Source organism: Pleurodeles waltl, chromosome 4_1 (genome assembly GCF_031143425.1).
Source record: "Pleurodeles waltl isolate 20211129_DDA chromosome 4_1, aPleWal1.hap1.20221129, whole genome shotgun sequence".
Taxonomy (NCBI): Eukaryota; Metazoa; Chordata; class Amphibia; order Caudata; family Salamandridae; genus Pleurodeles; species Pleurodeles waltl.
The window spans coordinates 1,020,471,029-1,020,488,632 of record NC_090442.1 but is presented as its reverse complement, the minus strand read 5'-3'; the positions used below and the strand labels follow the sequence as shown (position 1 = coordinate 1,020,488,632).

The window sequence follows — 17,604 nt, the reverse complement described above, 5'->3', positions numbered from 1 at the left end:
GCAGTATAGGTAAGACACCCCTCTAGCAGGCCTTACAGCCCTAAGGCAGGGTGCACTATACCATAGGTGAGGGTACCAGTGCATGAGCATGGTACCCCTACAGTGTCTAAACAAAACCTTAGACATTGTAAGTGCAGGGTAGCCATAAGAGTATATGGTCTGGGAGTCTGTCAAACACGAACTCCACAGCACCATAATGGCTACACTGAAAACTGGGAAGTTTGGTATCAAACTTCTCAGCACAATAAATGCACACTGATGCCAGTGTACATTTTATTGTCAAATACACCCCAGAGGGCACCTTAGAGGTGCCCCCTGAAACTTAACCGACTATCTGTGTAGGCTGACTAGTTTTAGCAGCCTGCCACAAACCGAGACATGTTGCTGGCCCCATGGGGAGAGTGCCTTTGTCACTCTGAGGCCAGTAACAAAGCCTGCACTGGGTGGAGATGCTAACACCTCCCCCAGGCAGGAATTGTCACACCTGGCGGTGAGCCTCAAAGGCTCACCTCCTTTGTGCCAACCCAGCAGGACACTCCAGCTAGTGGAGTTGCCCGCCCCCTCCGGCCAGGCCCCACTTTTGGCGGCAAGGCTGGAGAAAATAATGAGAAAAACAAGGAGGAGTCACTGGCCAGTCAGGACAGCCCCTAAGGTGTCCTGAGCTGAAGTGACTCTAACTTTTAGAAATCCTCCATCTTGCAGATGGAGGATTCCCCCAATAGGGTTAGGATTGTGACCCCCTCCCCTTGGGAGGAGGCACAAAGAGGGTGTACCCACCCTCAGGGCTAGTAGCCATTGGCTACTAACCCCCCAGACCTAAACACGCCCTTAAATTTAGTATTTAAGGGCTACCCTGAACCCTAGAAAATTAGATTCCTGCAACTACAAGAAGAAGGACTGCCTAGCTGAAAACCCCTGCAGAGGAAGACCCGAAGACGACAACTGCCTTGGCTCCAGAAACTCACCGGCCTGTCTCCTGCCTTCCAAAGATCCTGCTCCAGCGACGCCTTCCAAAGGGACCAGCGACCTCGACATCCTCTGAGGACTGCCCCTGCTTCGAAAAGACAAGAAACTCCCGAGGACAGCGGACCTGCTCCAAGAAAAGCTGCAACTTTGTTTCCAGCAGCTTTAAAGAACCCTGCAAGCTCCCCGCAAGAAGCGTGAGACTTGCAACACTGCACCCGGCGACCCCGACTCGGCTGGTGGCGATCCAACACCTCAGGAGGGACCCCAGGACTACTCTGATACTGTGAGTACCAAAACCTGTCCCCCCTGAGCCCCCACAGCGCCGCCTGCAGAGGGAATCCCGAGGCTTCCCCGGACCGCGACTCTTTGAACCTAAAGTCCCGACGCCTGGGAGAGACCCTGCACCCGCAGCCCCCAGGACCTGAAGGACCGGACTTTCACTGGAGAAGTGACCCCCAGGAGCCCCCCCCCCCTTGCCTGCCTGCAGCGCTGAAGAGATCCCGAGATCTCTCATAGACTAACATTGAAAACCCGACGCTTGTTTCTACACTGCACCCGGCCGCCCCCGCGCCGCTGAGGGTGAAATTTCTGTGTGGACTTGTGTCCCCCCCGGTGCCCTACAAAACCCCCCTGGTCTGCCCTCCGAAGACGCGGGTACTTACCTGCAAGCAGACCGGAACCGGGGCACCCCCTTCTCTCCATTCTAGCCTATGTGTTTTGGGCACCACTTCGAACTCTGCACCTGACCGGCCCTGAGCTGCTGGTGTGGTGACTTTGGGGTTGCTCTGAACCCCCCACGGTGGGCTACCTTGGACCAAGAACTAAGCCCTGTAAGTGTCTTACTTACCTGGTAAAACTAACAAAAACTTACCTCCCCCAGGAACTGTGAAAATTGCACTAAGTGTCCACTTTTAAAACAGCTATTTGTCAATAACTTGTAAAGTATACATGCAATTTTTATGATTTGAAGTTCCTAAAGTACTTACCTGCAATACCTTTCGAATGAGATATTACATGTAGAATTTGAACCTGTGGTTCTTAAAATAAACTAAGAAAAGATATTTTTCTATATAAAAACCTATTGGCTGGATTTGTCTCTGAGTGTGTGTACCTCATTTATTGTCTATGTGTATGTACAACAAATGCTTAACACTACTCCTTGGATAAGCCTACTGCTCGACCACACTACCACAAAATAGAGCATTAGTATTATCTATTTTTACCACTATTTTACCTCTAAGGGGAACCCTTGGACTCTGTGCATGCTATTCCTTACTTTGAAATAGCACATACAGAGCCAACTTCCTACATTGGTGGATCAGCGGTGGGGTACAAGACTTTGCATTTGCTGGACTACTCAGCCAATACCTGATCACACGACAAATTCCAAAAATTGTCATTAGAAATTGATTTTTTGCAATTTGAAATTTTTCTAAATTCTTAAAAGACCTGCTAGGGCCTTGTGTTAGATCCTGTTTAGCATTTCTTTTAGAGTTTAAAAGTTTGTAAAAGTTTGAATTAGATTCTAGAACCAGTTGTAGATTCTTAAAAAGTATTCCAACTTTTAGAAGCAAAATGTCTAGCACAGATGTGACTGTGGTGGAACTCGACACCACACCTTACCTCCATCTTAAGATGAGGGAGCTAAGGTCACTCTGTAAAATAAAGAAAATAACAATGGGCCCCAAACCTACCAAAATACAGCTCCAGGAGCTTTTGGCAGAGTTTGAAAAGGCCAACCCCTCTGAGGGTGGCAACTCAGAAGAAGAGGATAGTGACTTGGAGGACAATTCCCCCCTACCAGTCCTATCTAGGGAGAACAGGGTCCCTCAAACCCTGACTCCAAAAATAATAGTCAGAGATGCTGGTTCCCTCACAGGAGAGACCAACACCTCTGAAATCACTGAGGATAGCCCCAGTGAAGAGGACATCCAGTTAGCCAGGATGGCCAAAAGATTGGCTTTGGAAAGACAGATCCTAGCCATAGAGAGGGAAAGAAAAGAGATGGGCCTAGGTCCCATCGATGGTGGCAGCAACTTAAATAGGGTCAGAGATTCTCCTGACATCCTAAAAATCCCCAAAGGGATTGTAACAAAATATGAAGATGGTGATGACATCACCAAATGGTTCACAGCTTTTGAGAGGGCTTGTGTAACCAGAAAAGTAAACAGATCTCACTGGGGTGCTCTCCTTTGGGAAATGTTCACTGGAAAGTGTAGGGATAGACTCCTCACACTCTCTGGAAAAGATGCAGAATCTTATGACCTCATGAAGGGTACCCTGATTGAGGGCTTTGGATTCTCCACTGAGGAGTATAGAATTAGATTCAGGGGGGCTCAAAAATCCTCGAGCCAGACCTGGGTTGATTTTGTAGACTACTCAGTAAAAACACTAGATGGTTGGTTAACTGGAAATGAAGTGTGTGACTATGTTGGGCTTTATAATTTGTTTATGAAAGAACACATTTTAAGTAACTGCTTCAATGAAAAGTTGCATCAGTATCTGGTAGACCTAGGTCCAATTTCTCCCCAAGAATTGGGAAAGAAGGCAGACCACTGGGTCAAGACTAGAGTAACCAAAACTTCCACTGGGGGTGACCAAAAGAAAGGGGTTACAAAAACTCCCCAGGAGAAAGTGGGTAACACTAGAAACAAAGAAAAAGAGTCCTCTGTAGGCCCCCAAAAACCAGAACAGGTGGGTGGGCCCCAAGACACAACCCAAAACAAAGGTGGGTACCAGGGTAAGAACTGGGATGCCACTAAGGCCTGGTGCCACAACTGTAAACAGTCTGGGCACCACACCAAGGACACTTCTTGTCCCAAAAACAAACCCCAGAACAAAATTCCTGGGGTAACCAGTGTAGCCATGGGAGATGACTCCTCAGATGAGGAGGTCTTCCTAGCCTTCAACTGGAAACAGGGCCCAACAGGTGAGTTGGAGATTCCAGAGGGAAGTAGACACTTCCACCACCTACTGGTGAATGGAATCCCAACCACTGCCCTGAGAGACACTTGTGCCAGTCACACTATTGTGCATGACAGGCTGGTGCTCTCAAACCAGTACATCCCAGGTGAGACTGCCAGGGTAAGAGTTAGCCTAGACAGGGTCACTAAGAGGCCTGTGGCTTTAGTGCCCATAGAAGTGGGTGGCACTCTTAGCTGGAGAAGGGTAGTAGTCAGTACAGACCTCCCCCTTGATTGTCTCCTTGGAAATGACTACCCAGAGGTTAGTCAGAGCCCAAGAGAGGAACTGGTCCAGTGCCAGTCCTCTCCCAAGGATTCTGGAAGTCCTGCCTCTGCAGTAAATGCAAGCAGGCCCCAGAAGAAGAAGAAAAGAAAACAGAGTAGGAAGGGTGGACAACCTTTAGCCAAGGTTACAGCAAGCCAAGGAGATTCTGCTCCAGTAGGGGAGAACTCCAAAAATGGCCCTGATAAAGTCCAACCTGACCCACAAGAAGTCCTGGCTAGACAGGCAACTGTTAAACCTGAGTGGGTGGCTCCTCAGCTAACAGAAGAAAGAGTGGAAGAAGGGTGTTTACTACAAGATGTGGTAACCCCCCACTCTAATACAGCAGACAGGCAACCTGAACCCAAAGAGGCCTGTAACTTAGCCCCTTCCCTTTTAGGTGAAGAGCTAAAGGTGTGGTTCTGGGCACTGACAGCTGTCAGTGGCCTCTGCTGGGTGTTAGCCTTTATGGCTGCACTATCCTTAGCATGGTGGTCTGACCCCATGCCAAATAGCAAGTTAGGCCCCCTGACCCTATTGGTCATGGTGGGGTTACTCCAGCTCTGGGTAACCTCTCTGGGTAAGCTAGGGGTAACCCTGGCCAAGATAAGGTCAGCAGAGGTGGATACCTCTAAGACCAAAATAGAAAGAATGGGTGGAGACATTGAAGAGGCAGACAAGAGGCAATTCAGACTAGGTCCTATCACTGTGGAAGTGGGTCAGTTCCCCAAAGGGAATGACCTGAACAGAAGGATGTAAGGCAGAGTAGGCCCTGCAACTAACCAGCCTATTTCTCCTACTCTTCCTCGCCTGACAGACTAGGAAGACTCTCCCAGCTTGGGCTGAGTCTCCTGGCCTGTAGGCTGGGGGGGGCTTGTGTAAAGAAATGGCTCCCTGTTGCAGTTACCCCCCACTTTTTGCCTGATACTGATGCTGACTGGACTGAGAAGTGTGCTGGGACCCTGCTAACCAGGCCCCAGCACCAGTGTTCCTTCACCTAAAATGTACCATTGTATACACAATTGGCACACCCTGGCATTCAGATAAGTCCCTTGTAACTGGTACTTCTAGTACCAAGGGCCCTGATGCCAAGGAAGGTCTCTAAGGGCTGCAGCATGTCTTATGCCACCCTGGAGACCTCTCACTCAGCACAGACACACTGCTTGCCAGCTTGTGTGTGCTAGTGAGGACAAAACGAGTAAGTCGACATGGCACTCCCCTCAGGGTGCCATGCCAGCCTCTCACTGCCTATGCAGTATAGGTAAGACACCCCTCTAGCAGGCCTTACAGCCCTAAGGCAGGGTGCACTATACCATAGGTGAGGGTACCAGTGCATGAGCATGGTACCCCTTCAGTGTCTAAACAAAACCTTAGACATTGTAAGTGCAGGGTAGCCATAAGAGTATATGGTCTGGGAGTCTGTCAAACACGAACTCCACAGCACCATAATGGCTACACTGAAAACTGGGAAGTTTGGTATCAAACTTCTCAGCACAATAAATGCACACTGATGCCAGTGTACATTTTATTGTCAAATACACCCCAGAGGGCACCTTAGAGGTGCCCCCTGAAACTTAACCGACTATCTGTGTAGGCTGACTAGTTTTAGCAGCCTGCCACAAACCGAGACATGTTGCTGGCCCCATGGGGAGAGTGCCTTTGTCACTCTGAGGCCAGTAACAAAGCCTGCACTGGGTGGAGATGCTAACACCTCCCCCAGGCAGGAATTGTCACACCTGGCGGTGAGCCTCAAAGGCTCACCTCCTTTGTGCCAACCCAGCAGGACACTCCAGCTAGTGGAGTTGCCCGCCCCCTCCGGCCAGGCCCCACTTTTGGCGGCAAGGCTGGAGAAAATAATGAGAAAAACAAGGAGGAGTCACTGGCCAGTCAGGACAGCCCCTAAGGTGTCCTGAGCTGAAGTGACTCTAACTTTTAGAAATCCTCCATCTTGCAGATGGAGGATTCCCCCAATAGGGTTAGGATTGTGACCCCCTCCCCTTGGGAGGAGGCACAAAGAGGGTGTACCCACCCTCAGGGCTAGTAGCCATTGGCTACTAACCCCCCAGACCTAAACACGCCCTTAAATTTAGTATTTAAGGGCTACCCTGAACCCTAGAAAATTAGATTCCTGCAACTACAAGAAGAAGGACTGCCTAGCTGAAAACCCCTGCAGAGGAAGACCCGAAGACGACAACTGCCTTGGCTCCAGAAACTCACCGGCCTGTCTCCTGCCTTCCAAAGATCCTGCTCCAGCGACGCCTTCCAAAGGGACCAGCGACCTCGACATCCTCTGAGGACTGCCCCTGCTTCGAAAAGACAAGAAACTCCAGAGGACAGCGGACCTGCTCCAAGAAAAGCTGCAACTTTGTTTCCAGCAGCTTTAAAGAACCCTGCAAGCTCCCCGCAAGAAGCGTGAGACTTGCAACACTGCACCCGGCGACCCCGACTCGGCTGGTGGCGATCCAACACCTCAGGAGGGACCCCAGGACTACTCTGATACTGTGAGTACCAAAACCTGTCCCCCCTGAGCCCCCACAGCGCCGCCTGCAGAGGGAATCCCGAGGCTTCCCCGGACCGCAACTCTTTGAACCTAAAGTCCCGACGCCTGGGAGAGACCCTGCACCCGCAGCCCCCAGGACCTGAAGGACCGGACTTTCACTGGAGAAGTGACCCCCAGGAGCCCCCCCCCTTGCCTGCCTGCAGCGCTGAAGAGATCCCGAGATCTCTCATAGACTAACATTGAAAACCCGACGCTTGTTTCTACACTGCACCCGGCCGCCCCCGCGCCGCTGAGGGTGAAATTTCTGTGTGGACTTGTGTCCCCCCCGGTGCCCTACAAAACCCCCCTGGTCTGCCCTCCGAAGACGCGGGTACTTACCTGCAAGCAGACCGGAACCGGGGCACCCCCTTCTCTCCATTCTAGCCTATGTGTTTTGGGCACCACTTCGAACTCTGCACCTGACCGGCCCTGAGCTGCTGGTGTGGTGACTTTGGGGTTGCTCTGAACCCCCCACGGTGGGCTACCTTGGACCAAGAACTAAGCCCTGTAAGTGTCTTACTTACCTGGTAAAACTAACAAAAACTTACCTCCCCCAGGAACTGTGAAAATTGCACTAAGTGTCCACTTTTAAAACAGCTATTTGTCAATAACTTGTAAAGTATACATGCAATTTTTATGATTTGAAGTTCCTAAAGTACTTACCTGCAATACCTTTCGAATGAGATATTACATGTAGAATTTGAACCTGTGGTTCTTAAAATAAACTAAGAAAAGATATTTTTCTATATAAAAACCTATTGGCTGGATTTGTCTCTGAGTGTGTGTACCTCATTTATTGTCTATGTGTATGTACAACAAATGCTTAACACTACTCCTTGGATAAGCCTACTGCTCGACCACACTACCACAAAATAGAGCATTAGTATTATCTATTTTTACCACTATTTTACCTCTAAGGGGAACCCTTGGACTCTGTGCATGCTATTCCTTACTTTGAAATAGCACATACAGAGCCAACTTCCTACACTTACCTTCTAAAACTATTGTGCGAGTGTGTGCAACTTGGTTAATTATCCATGATTACTTAGCAGAATGAGCCTGTCGGCATACGCTGTCTAGGTTGAGGCTCAACCAACTTAAGAGCTAATAAGTACACAGAACAGTGATGGATGGAATGCTTGAAATAATATCAGCCACTGCTTATCACTCATGCTGCATCCCAATCCATCGTTATTTTGCACACCATGCCACCTCGGTTTGAACCCAGCCATATGCAAATCACTCTTGACCCTGCTCTAATAGGAATAGTCTAGCCCGACCTGCCAAGCGAGGTCCTCCCTGAACCCTAACACAAGCAAGCCAGGACCAGTTTTGCCATAGGTATGGGCTCAGCAGCCGGAACAGAGTGGTTCCAGTGACAGTGTGCACGGGACCCACGTCTGGGCATACCCGTGTGACTTGGGGAAAACCAGTCCTAGATTGCTTGTGTTCCGGTTCAGGGAGGACCTGGCCTGGCAGTATGGACTGGACTGTTCCCGTCAAGAGCAGAGTCAAGATTGATTTGCACATAGCTGGGTCCAAACCGAGGTGGCATGCTGGACAAAAAAACGATGGATTGGGATGTGGACCCATGGGATCGCCAGTGGCTGAGATTAATTCAAGCATTCTATCCATCACCTTGTCGTTTTTGAATTTGCCACCCTTAGTGCACCAGGTATGCCCAGACGTCGGTCCCTGGGTCACTCTGCCACTGGTACCAAGCTATACTTGGCTGAAGAGCCATAATGAGGGCAAAACCAGCCCCAGGTTGCTTGTATTTCGGCTCAGGGAGGCCCTGGCCTGGCAGTTCAGGCTGGACTGTTCCCGTGAGGAGCAGGGTCAAGACTAAGTTGCATATGGCTGGGCCCAGACTGAGGTGGCATTGTGGACAAATAAACAATGGATTGGGATGTGGCCCTGAGCAATTGCCACTGGCTGAGATTAATTCAAGCATTCCATCCATCACCTTGTTGCTTTTGAACTTAAGATGGAAGGCATCACCTTCTTCTTCGTAAAATATGATATTTAAAAGCCCTCATCCGTTCATACCCTAGGCTCCATCCACCTATCTACCAATCAGCAAAGCCATCAAATCCATCCATCCATCACCTCAATGGCCCACACACCCAGGCAATTAATCTTTCTTTTTAATGAGGAAGCATAGACTTCTAATCTGCAGTGAACTGAAGCAAATTCACCCTTGTGGCAAATGGACTCCTTGTACTTTGTTCACTGCCTTTTCGTATGTTACCCCTCTGGTGAAGTTTAATAGCTCTAGCAGTTGATTGAGGCAGAAAGGGATTCAAGCTAGGCATTCAACAAAGAGCAATAAGCTAGAGACCTCTGTAAATTCGAGAACATACACATGATATCTTGGGGATGCCACCCTGTGAGTGTTAAATGACGCCACAGCCACTGGGATGGACGGAAAAGTCAATTTTATTTATTTCATCTAAAGCACAAACACTGTATACTGACTCATCTCAAGGTGCTGTTGACCAGAAAAGTGAACAAGGACCATCTTCAAGGGTAGTAAAAAGAGTGTGCAATGACAACAAGGGGGGTCGACATCGCAGTGTTGTCAATCACAGGCAACAGGGGGATTGTGCATCTGCCTCTATCTCAGTAGGGTACAGGTAGCGGGATGTTGGATGATGCTACAGCGTGGGAGTACGGCAGTAAGTAGGCAACATATTCATCACTTACCTATATATGTAAATGGAGGTATTAGCCTTGACGTCAGAAAGGGGAGTTCTAGAGTATAGGGGATGAACTGGAGAGTACTTGGTGTATGGGAAAGCACTGCAACATGTTGAGTTTGTGGTCCAGAGTTGACAGCTTGGCGTGTATAAGGTGACCAAGTTGGAGTGATCGACTGGAGTACTTTCTGAAAAACTTTAAGGGTCAGATGTACTAAGCTTTTTTCCGTTCACAAACAGCCCAATTCACAGAATTGGGCCCTTTGTGACCAGAAAAACGCATTTTAGAATGTACAAAAGCCTATTTTGCGATTCACAAAATGGGTAGCAATTCGGTATGATGAAGGGGCGTGCCAAGGGAATCTCTTCCTAATAGCGAGTTACACTGGTATGTAGGAATGTTTTACTACAGCAACTTCACGTTGGTGGTAAGCTATACATTTGTGAATGGGGTGCAAACATAGTTTAAAAGCAGGCAGTGGTCCCAGGGACCACTGCCATCTCTTAAAAAATGAAAAGAAACTTTTCATTTTTCTTTTTGTAATGCATCCTGTCAGTATTACAAAAACAAAATTGCTTTATTGGAAAAGCAATTACAAACAAGGTGGTCTGCTGACCCCAGCAGGCCACTATCCCTGTGACTGTAGCCATTCACAATGGGTCGCAAATTGCGACCTGCTCGTGAATATTGATAAGGCATGTCCATTTGCGACCCACTGCAAATTGCTAACAGTGTTAAACACACAGCTGTACATCACATTTTGCTTTTTCCCAATAGCAAATCGCTAACATTCACTATTAGGAAATCCCAAACTTGCGATTTTGTACATCTGGCCCTAGATGTTTAAATACAGGATTGCGCAGTTAATCCTTGTTTTAATGGCTCAACAGTGGAACCTCGGTAGTTGAAGTTGAGATGTGGCCTTTTATTTCAGTCCGCAGGCCACTCTAGTTGTAATGACATTCCCATTACTCATATAAAACATGAAGTCGTCCTCACTGAGATCAATGTAGACTGTTGCACGTGTCTCTCACACATAGATCGCTTACATTTTTTGCACGGGAACCTTATGAGAAATTTGTGTTTATAGTAGAAGTTTTACATAAATAAGGAAACTAAAACACGTAACTCGAACTTGTGCCTCCCATTGGGTAGCTTCGGTTTGAGCTGAAATGTAGTATTTTTTTATTTATTTTTTAAAGCCCTGGTATTTGCATTATTTCTTGCCATTCTGATAAGAAAAAAAGTCTTTGTAAAGTGGCAACCAGGTGGATGCGATGCAGGCAGTTACTGCTGTGATGTCCCCCTTATATCGCATACGGAAGCTTGTTTAAATTATTCAGCTTATTAGGCAGCACCGAAGGTGTACACTCAACTCAGAAGGTTACATAGCATGCACTTATGGGTCCACAAAGATGCTAAGCAACTAGGAAAATTGGACTTATTGAGGAAGATCGTGGGTGGGTGCATACTCATCTTGAAAGGCGTTCAGTGCAATCGTGCAAATATACTCAAATAAGACGTTGAGCAGGCCTTGTGTTTGTGTAACTGAACCAGTAAAACGTTCTATATACAAAAATCCAGATGATTGTTTGTGTGTGCTGCATTGCAAAGATAAGCAATATGCCAATTATTTAAATTACGTGTGCGTATTCAACGATAAAAATGTTCAGCACACGCATGTGCATGTATACTCTGGCAGCATGGTGTTCTACTGGGACACACATTCAAGAATACTCGCATTAAAGGTTTATCAGCATGTTTGTTTGTTTCTTTATTCATTTAAGTTTTCTACTTGTACTTTGGTGGGTGAGAGGATTTCTATTATCAGCCCAACCTACATTAATTTTCGTATTCACTTTTGACCCTTCTTAGAATGCCTCTCACACACAAGGAAAAACTCAAATTTCCTCTAAGTTGAAGGCTGGATCCTTTTTGTTGAAATTGTTGCAGAATAACATTAAGAAATATGGAATGCCCACCTGCTGTTATATTGCTCTTATTTTTCAAATCTTGCCCCATACACATATTTGCAATAAACTATTTGTATATTTGAATTTATTTGGATGGATTTCTTATCTTATATTATTAATTATACAACTCCACCATAGTTATCGAAATGCCAGCAAATGTGAATTGTGTGTCCATTATCAATAGGGACTGTAAATGTAAACCCTTGGCATACATACTTTTATGAAATTCGCTGCTAAACTAACACTTCCAGGAGGTAAATTTACCAGACAGAGGTACAAATACAGCCAGCCAAAAAAAAACACAAAAAACATTTTAATTGCAGGAACAGGCTCCCATGCACAAACATATTCTTTATCATCTCCTGTTAACCGAGAACCCATGAACAGTTTTTCACACTGCACAGATGGCTATAGGTTTCACCCTTTTTAAATCAGTTCAGAGACCATCTTATTAGGTCGAACACAGTGGTGCGCAAGCACTGCTTTTCCGACCTGTTGGTATGTATTTGCCCTTTTATTCACGCCCACCCCACGCCCATCACTACCACTCGTTCATGGGCTTGTCCTTCAAAATTCCTTTGATGACATTCGTAAATGGTTTATGTTTGTCCCTCCATGGGGAGGTTTTGTTACGCCTTGGCCATCTCCCCTGTTACATGGCTAATTGCGCTTTTGCCGATAAGTTTGACTGCGAGCAAACTTCTTTTTACTCTTGTCTGTCTCTCATGCGGCCGTGGCGCTGTGAATCGGCTCACTTATGTGAAACTGTTTTACTTTTAATTTTCAGTTTATGTGGCAAGAAAAGTCCGGTTAGGAGTTTACAACGCCAATTGCTCTAACTCGAGCAAATGCGAGACCCATTGCATTGTAAATGCTTGTTTTTTTACTGTAAATACCATAAGGTTTGGGAAGTATTCTTTCTTCTAAGGTAGAATTGTTCACATAATTGCAACTACTGCCAGTAGTAATTTCTCTGTGGGGGGAGAGAATGTTGAGTTGAGGCATTTTTTGTTTTGGATTGTACTTACCACTAAACAGTAATTTTCTATTCCGGCTGGTGATATTTGTATCACATATGCGCCTTCAACTTTGATGCTGCATATCAGCTCTTGAACGCATGACAGCGGCATAGAAGGCAAATCGAGACTCCATGCATTTCATGTAATATCTAATAATTCACCTATCCCTTGTCACCTAATGGCCATTTGACATCTATCTGAAATGTACTCAAACATAAAAAAATACAGAGAATGTGTTAACATTTTCCTAAAGCATCCTGAAATGTTAACAAAGATTGAGTTTTTTTAAGTATATGCTGTTAAGTTGGGTAGAAGAGTTAATAAATCTTCTGCAGAGAATTTGCATTAACGTGAAGACCAATGGGTTGTATCCCTATAGAACAGCGCAGCAGTTCTTCATTCCAAAGTTTTAAAAATGAATGCAATTGAACTGGACAGCGGAGACATCTGCTCATCTCAGCCACTGTAAGCTTCACTGCCGTGGAAGCAAGTGCCATATAGAACCACACATTTGTTTTTAATATTGTTAAAAACCAAGATAACTATATCCAATTAGGAAAGTCTTCAAACCCTCCCTTTTCAGGAAGCCTTCAATTTATTTCCTAGTGCCTAAACCCAGCCAACTTTAATATTGAGCTATTATAAATCAAGCCTGCCTGCCTGACATTATGAACTATTTTAAATCAAGGCAATATCACAAAATAAAACGATGGACGTAGTGTTGAAACGTTTGAAACACTGACCCCCAGTCACAGATCTGAGTTTAATCCATAGTTATTTTGCTTGCCACGCCACCCCAGTTTGGACCCAGCCATATGCAAATCAGTCTTGACCTTGCACCCTGTGGGAGTAGTCCAGCCTGAACTGCCAAGCCAGGTTCTCCCTAGACAGGATTCAAGCATCCTAGGACCAGGTTCGGGGTATCATCTTTTATCAGCCAGGCTAATTTGAATTCAGTGGCTCAGCAAGCAAGGGACCCACGTTTGGGCATACCCTAGCCACTTAAGGCGCACAAGCCAATATCACAAAATAAAAAATTCCATGGGGAACAGGGTCAAGACAGATGGCTGGGTCCAAACTGGGGAGGCATGGTGGGCAAAAGAACAATTGATTAAACACAGATCTGTGACTAGGGGCGAGTGTTTGAAAAGTTTCAACACTCCATCCAGCATCCTTTTGTGTTGTTATTTTAAATCAAGCCTGCCTGCCACTCTGATTCTTAGACCTATCACGTTAAAGACTGATTAAATACATCCGCATTACTACCCTGCCAGCCACCTTTTACAGAGTTCTTCCTTGTTTGGTGTCCTCCTCTCCCTCTTCTCTAGCCTCTCATTATATATAGTTTTTTGACGTGGCAGTTTGGTAAAATATAAGCCTTTTACAAAACCCCTGCAATAGTGTGGTTTGGGTGGGCAACTCCGATGCTAACTTTTCTTTCCTTCGGACACACGCTTAATCTTAGACTGTCAGGTCACAGGAGAAATCAAACTGCTCGGAAACTTTTCGCTGGCCTCCAATTTACGCAACACCAGTGCTTTGAATGGGCCGGTACTGTCCGGTACGGAGTACCGGCACTTTTTTTATTTTGAGAGGGAGAGTACCGGCTCTTCTCAAGAAAAACGTAATACTTTTAATTGGCGAGTACCGGCAGTTCTCAGAAACAAGCAGGTACTCTGATACAGAGTACCTGCACTTCTATTTTTCCATTTCAAGCACTGCGCAACACTGTTTACGTTCAGTGCCAAGGATAGCAACTATCCCTAGAGAAGCGGAGGTTGGGTCACTTTTGAGTCAGATCTGCTGGTTTGTTTATCTGGTTTCCGTATCTTTTTCTTAAAACATCCCTGATGCCGGTGTTTGGGGTTTGGCCTAGAAATTCTCCCCATTTCAGTCTGTTCTCTCTGTCGGCGGTTCTAAGATGCTGGTGTACCTCAAGTCCTGCAGAGGCAATTACTCACCTCAGCAGACCCCTGCCCGGACATCCCTCTGCACTGCGGCGTATAGGCCTTCTCTTCAGGGACCTTCAGTAAACGGTCACAGAGCGGGATATAGGCAAAGTAAAGGAATGTAGTCCCAACCAGACAAAGAGCCTCCTCTCAGCACTCAATGTGTGCTCGGGCCAATAACATTCTAGTGCGCGCGCGCTACACTCAAGATACTTATCACGACAACATGCGCAGAGTCAACTTCCGCGCGCGCAGTGTACAGCTCGACACGCATCGCTACGACATGCGTTTTGAGCTTGCTCAGGGTAGAGACAGAGCTTTTGCACAATGCGCATACACAGATGGGAGAGACAAAATCTGAGCATGCGTAGTACTCACAGCATAAATACAAAATATGGCCTCATGCCTCAATAATGCAGGATAGTGGCTGATGCTTACACAAGCGTCCGCACACATCATTTAAAGTCCCCATTACCACACAAGGCTATCGCAATGAAGTTTATGCGGAGATGTAATATTTGTGTACGCTTAAAAAATGGGTCTAGCGCGGATTGTGCACAAGAGGAACTCCAGTTCTCTGTTCGAGCACTGAGTATGCACATTGGAGCGACGCCTATCCCTGGGAAGCACTCTCTCTGCTCCAAACGTCAATGTGCCTAAGGCTGCAATGCCACTTCAAGGTCTGACTGTGTGCATAAGGCACATATATCTTCCCTCCAGAACATCCACTGAGCCTGTACTAGGAAGTTCTGTTTCCTCAATGGCTCTCCGGATTTACAAAAGGGAGCAGTGTCTTTTCTCCAGAGTCTGGAACAGAGCGTGCAAAGGAAAATCTACTGCAGGATCTCACAGAGTAGTGTCTCTGCCACAGGCATGCTCCGTCGTCCCCGAACTACAGAAATATTCATTTAGAACTTTTCGACCAAGTCAGATCCTGCTGCTCTTTTGCTTCATATTTTTAGGGCCGTTATTGCGGACGGGCTGTGTCTGTACCACCAAATCCGCTGGCAGGTCCTCCTCGTTACCTGCCAAGAAACAATACTTCCACTTGGTCGAATTACAATGGAAATCAAAGAGAATCTGTGTCTGCTGGCTTCAGACCAGGTGAGCAGTATCATGGGTCGAATCTCGGTGTTTGAAGGAGTGCAGTCGTGGTGTGTCAGTATAAACCATAGGCGGTGTGAACTGCCTTGTGATTGGGCAGTTAGTTACGCCAGGCATCATTCACCTGATATGCATATATGTCAGCGTTTCATAACAGGAAAGTGGGACATTTTGAACCAAAAAAACCCGGGGAATGCATTTTCTCTATTGACTTCCATTGAAGCAGAGGCAATTTGAGGCCGGAGATAGCTAAAATAAAGCTTTTATTGACTTACATTTTTTGGGTCTCCCTTCTGAATACATTCTGTTGGCATTAACTGGTTATATTAACATACATTTATATAGATCTGTGTTACCAGTAATGCGCATAGTTCAACAAAACAAGAACTCAGTCATTTGTCTATTTGCATCAGGTTTTAGTGAACACCTTAACTAACCTCAAATTAGCATCGGCATGTTGGGCTTCGTGCAAAACAATTTAGCATACACAAATTTAAAAAACATCTAACTATGGCCTCTATCAAAAGAGCAGTTGGTACCTAGAAAGAAAGGGCAAACAGACAGTTACAATTATCATCAGATAGTTACCCCTCCAACGAATAAGCAAACAGCATCATACTTCGTACTCAGGACATGAGTCGATTCGGCCTCAGCAAAGACAGGACAGGGCAGGGCAAAGTCTCAGTATGGCATAGCTAAAGAATAAGGCTCTTCCCTCATAAGGAGGAGAAGTGAGAATCAGGAAGGACTTAGAGGATGGTTAAAGTATCAGGAAGAACAAACGGCAAAGTCTCAAAAGAATAACGGCAAAGTATGGCTAATAATGGAGTGTCCAGTAATAGTTGATTTCCCCTCGGGGCATGCGGTTATATCAAAACAGTACCCCTTAATTCCCTATTGGGTCAATTTTGGTGCATCATTATCTCTATCAAATAATTCTCCACGCACCTTACTAGAATTTTCCACAAAACACAGTTGTCATGCAGTTGATTGGCTCCTCTAATTGCCGATTTCATTGGTAGGAATGTCAGGTAAGAAAAGTTACATTTCACGCTCCAGTCAGTAGTCCCATTGTCTTCTCGTAGTCTAGGCAGCCTTGCACCTGTTACGAATTACGCTGTTGCATTCGGCAAGAATGTCTCCTTGAGCAAGTCGGGTTCCATGAGAAAGAATTTACTACAGCTACACACACATCTCTAGCTTCTCGAAAAGTACAGCGTTGTGTCCTTCAGGAAGATAGCACATTGCACGTTAGAAAAACACAGTTTAATATGAGACCAGGCAGCTTGGCCCAGACCCTTGCTTAAATAAGGCCTAGTAATTTAGTTAACAAACCCCTAATATATGACTCTAATTATGATATGCTAGTACAAATCCATACATTTGTGCATCATTAATTCATCATTAGTAAGTTTCATCAGTCTTCGTATACATTGGCGGCCACTCCCCGTGGGCACATTTCAAACGCGTACATTATTTTCTACATTAACAGATTTTCTATGCAGCTTCGTTATACATTATATTGGAAGCTTTTCATGTTAATATTAATTTTAAAGGTCACACTCCAACACAAGTGTGCAGTAACTGAGACTGTGGTGTCTTTTTGGAGAACAATATCTCTGCAGTGTTAGATCGGTGGTGGTTTACTGTCTTTTGTGTGTTTCTTGGAGAGCAATATTGTTTTATGGACATTAGAGGCGTGGACTTGGTAAAGTCCGATTTTATGATGCATATGAGTCTTGTGTGTTGTTTTGACTAATGTTCATTTGATAGTTGGGAAGTTGGGGTTGTTCATTAAAATTGTTGGTACAGTTGTGAGATCTGTGATAACCAGCTATATGCTGAATATTCTATCTAATGCGTTTTGTTGGCTGTTGACTGTTATTCAGCAGAACATGCTATTGTGTGCAGAGCGACTTCGAAATACTAGTGGCATCGATAGTTGTGTGTGTTGCTTATTATCATATGTTTTTATGTGAGCTCGTTGGTTACCCATCTGTATGAAATATCTAAGTTGTTTTGCATGAGTGTGAAGGGTATTTTCTAATGTGTTGTGTTGAGTGTTTGTTGATGCTATGTAGAACTTTTATGTTCTGATATTCGCCTGTATGATGTATATCTGTTGCGTC

The 17,604-nt window shown here is 45.7% G+C and overlaps 2 protein-coding genes across 3 annotated transcripts in view; one reads left to right on the top strand and one right to left on the bottom strand.

Moving 5' to 3' along the window:
• The window catches only part of LOC138288359 (zinc finger protein 419-like), a 49,435-nt gene extending 34,878 nt beyond the window's left edge, over positions 1-14,557 (bottom strand). The window contains exon 1 of the mRNA XM_069229915.1: positions 14,384-14,557. Within this exon, the coding sequence (XP_069086016.1) occupies positions 14,384-14,407 (24 nt within the window). The 5' untranslated portion in view covers positions 14,408-14,557. The remainder of the gene's footprint in view (positions 1-14,383) is intronic.
• Positions 14,558-15,271: 714 nt separating this feature from the next.
• LOC138288358 (zinc finger protein 773-like) overlaps positions 15,272-17,604 on the top strand; it is a 127,625-nt gene continuing 125,292 nt past the window's right edge. The window contains exon 1 of one of the 2 annotated variants that reach the window (XM_069229914.1): positions 15,272-15,475. In XM_069229914.1, coding sequence (XP_069086015.1) covers positions 15,434-15,475 — 42 coding nt within the window. In that variant the 5' untranslated portion in view covers positions 15,272-15,433. The remainder of the gene's footprint in view (positions 15,476-17,604) is intronic. The other variant, XM_069229913.1, reaches the window with a different exon arrangement.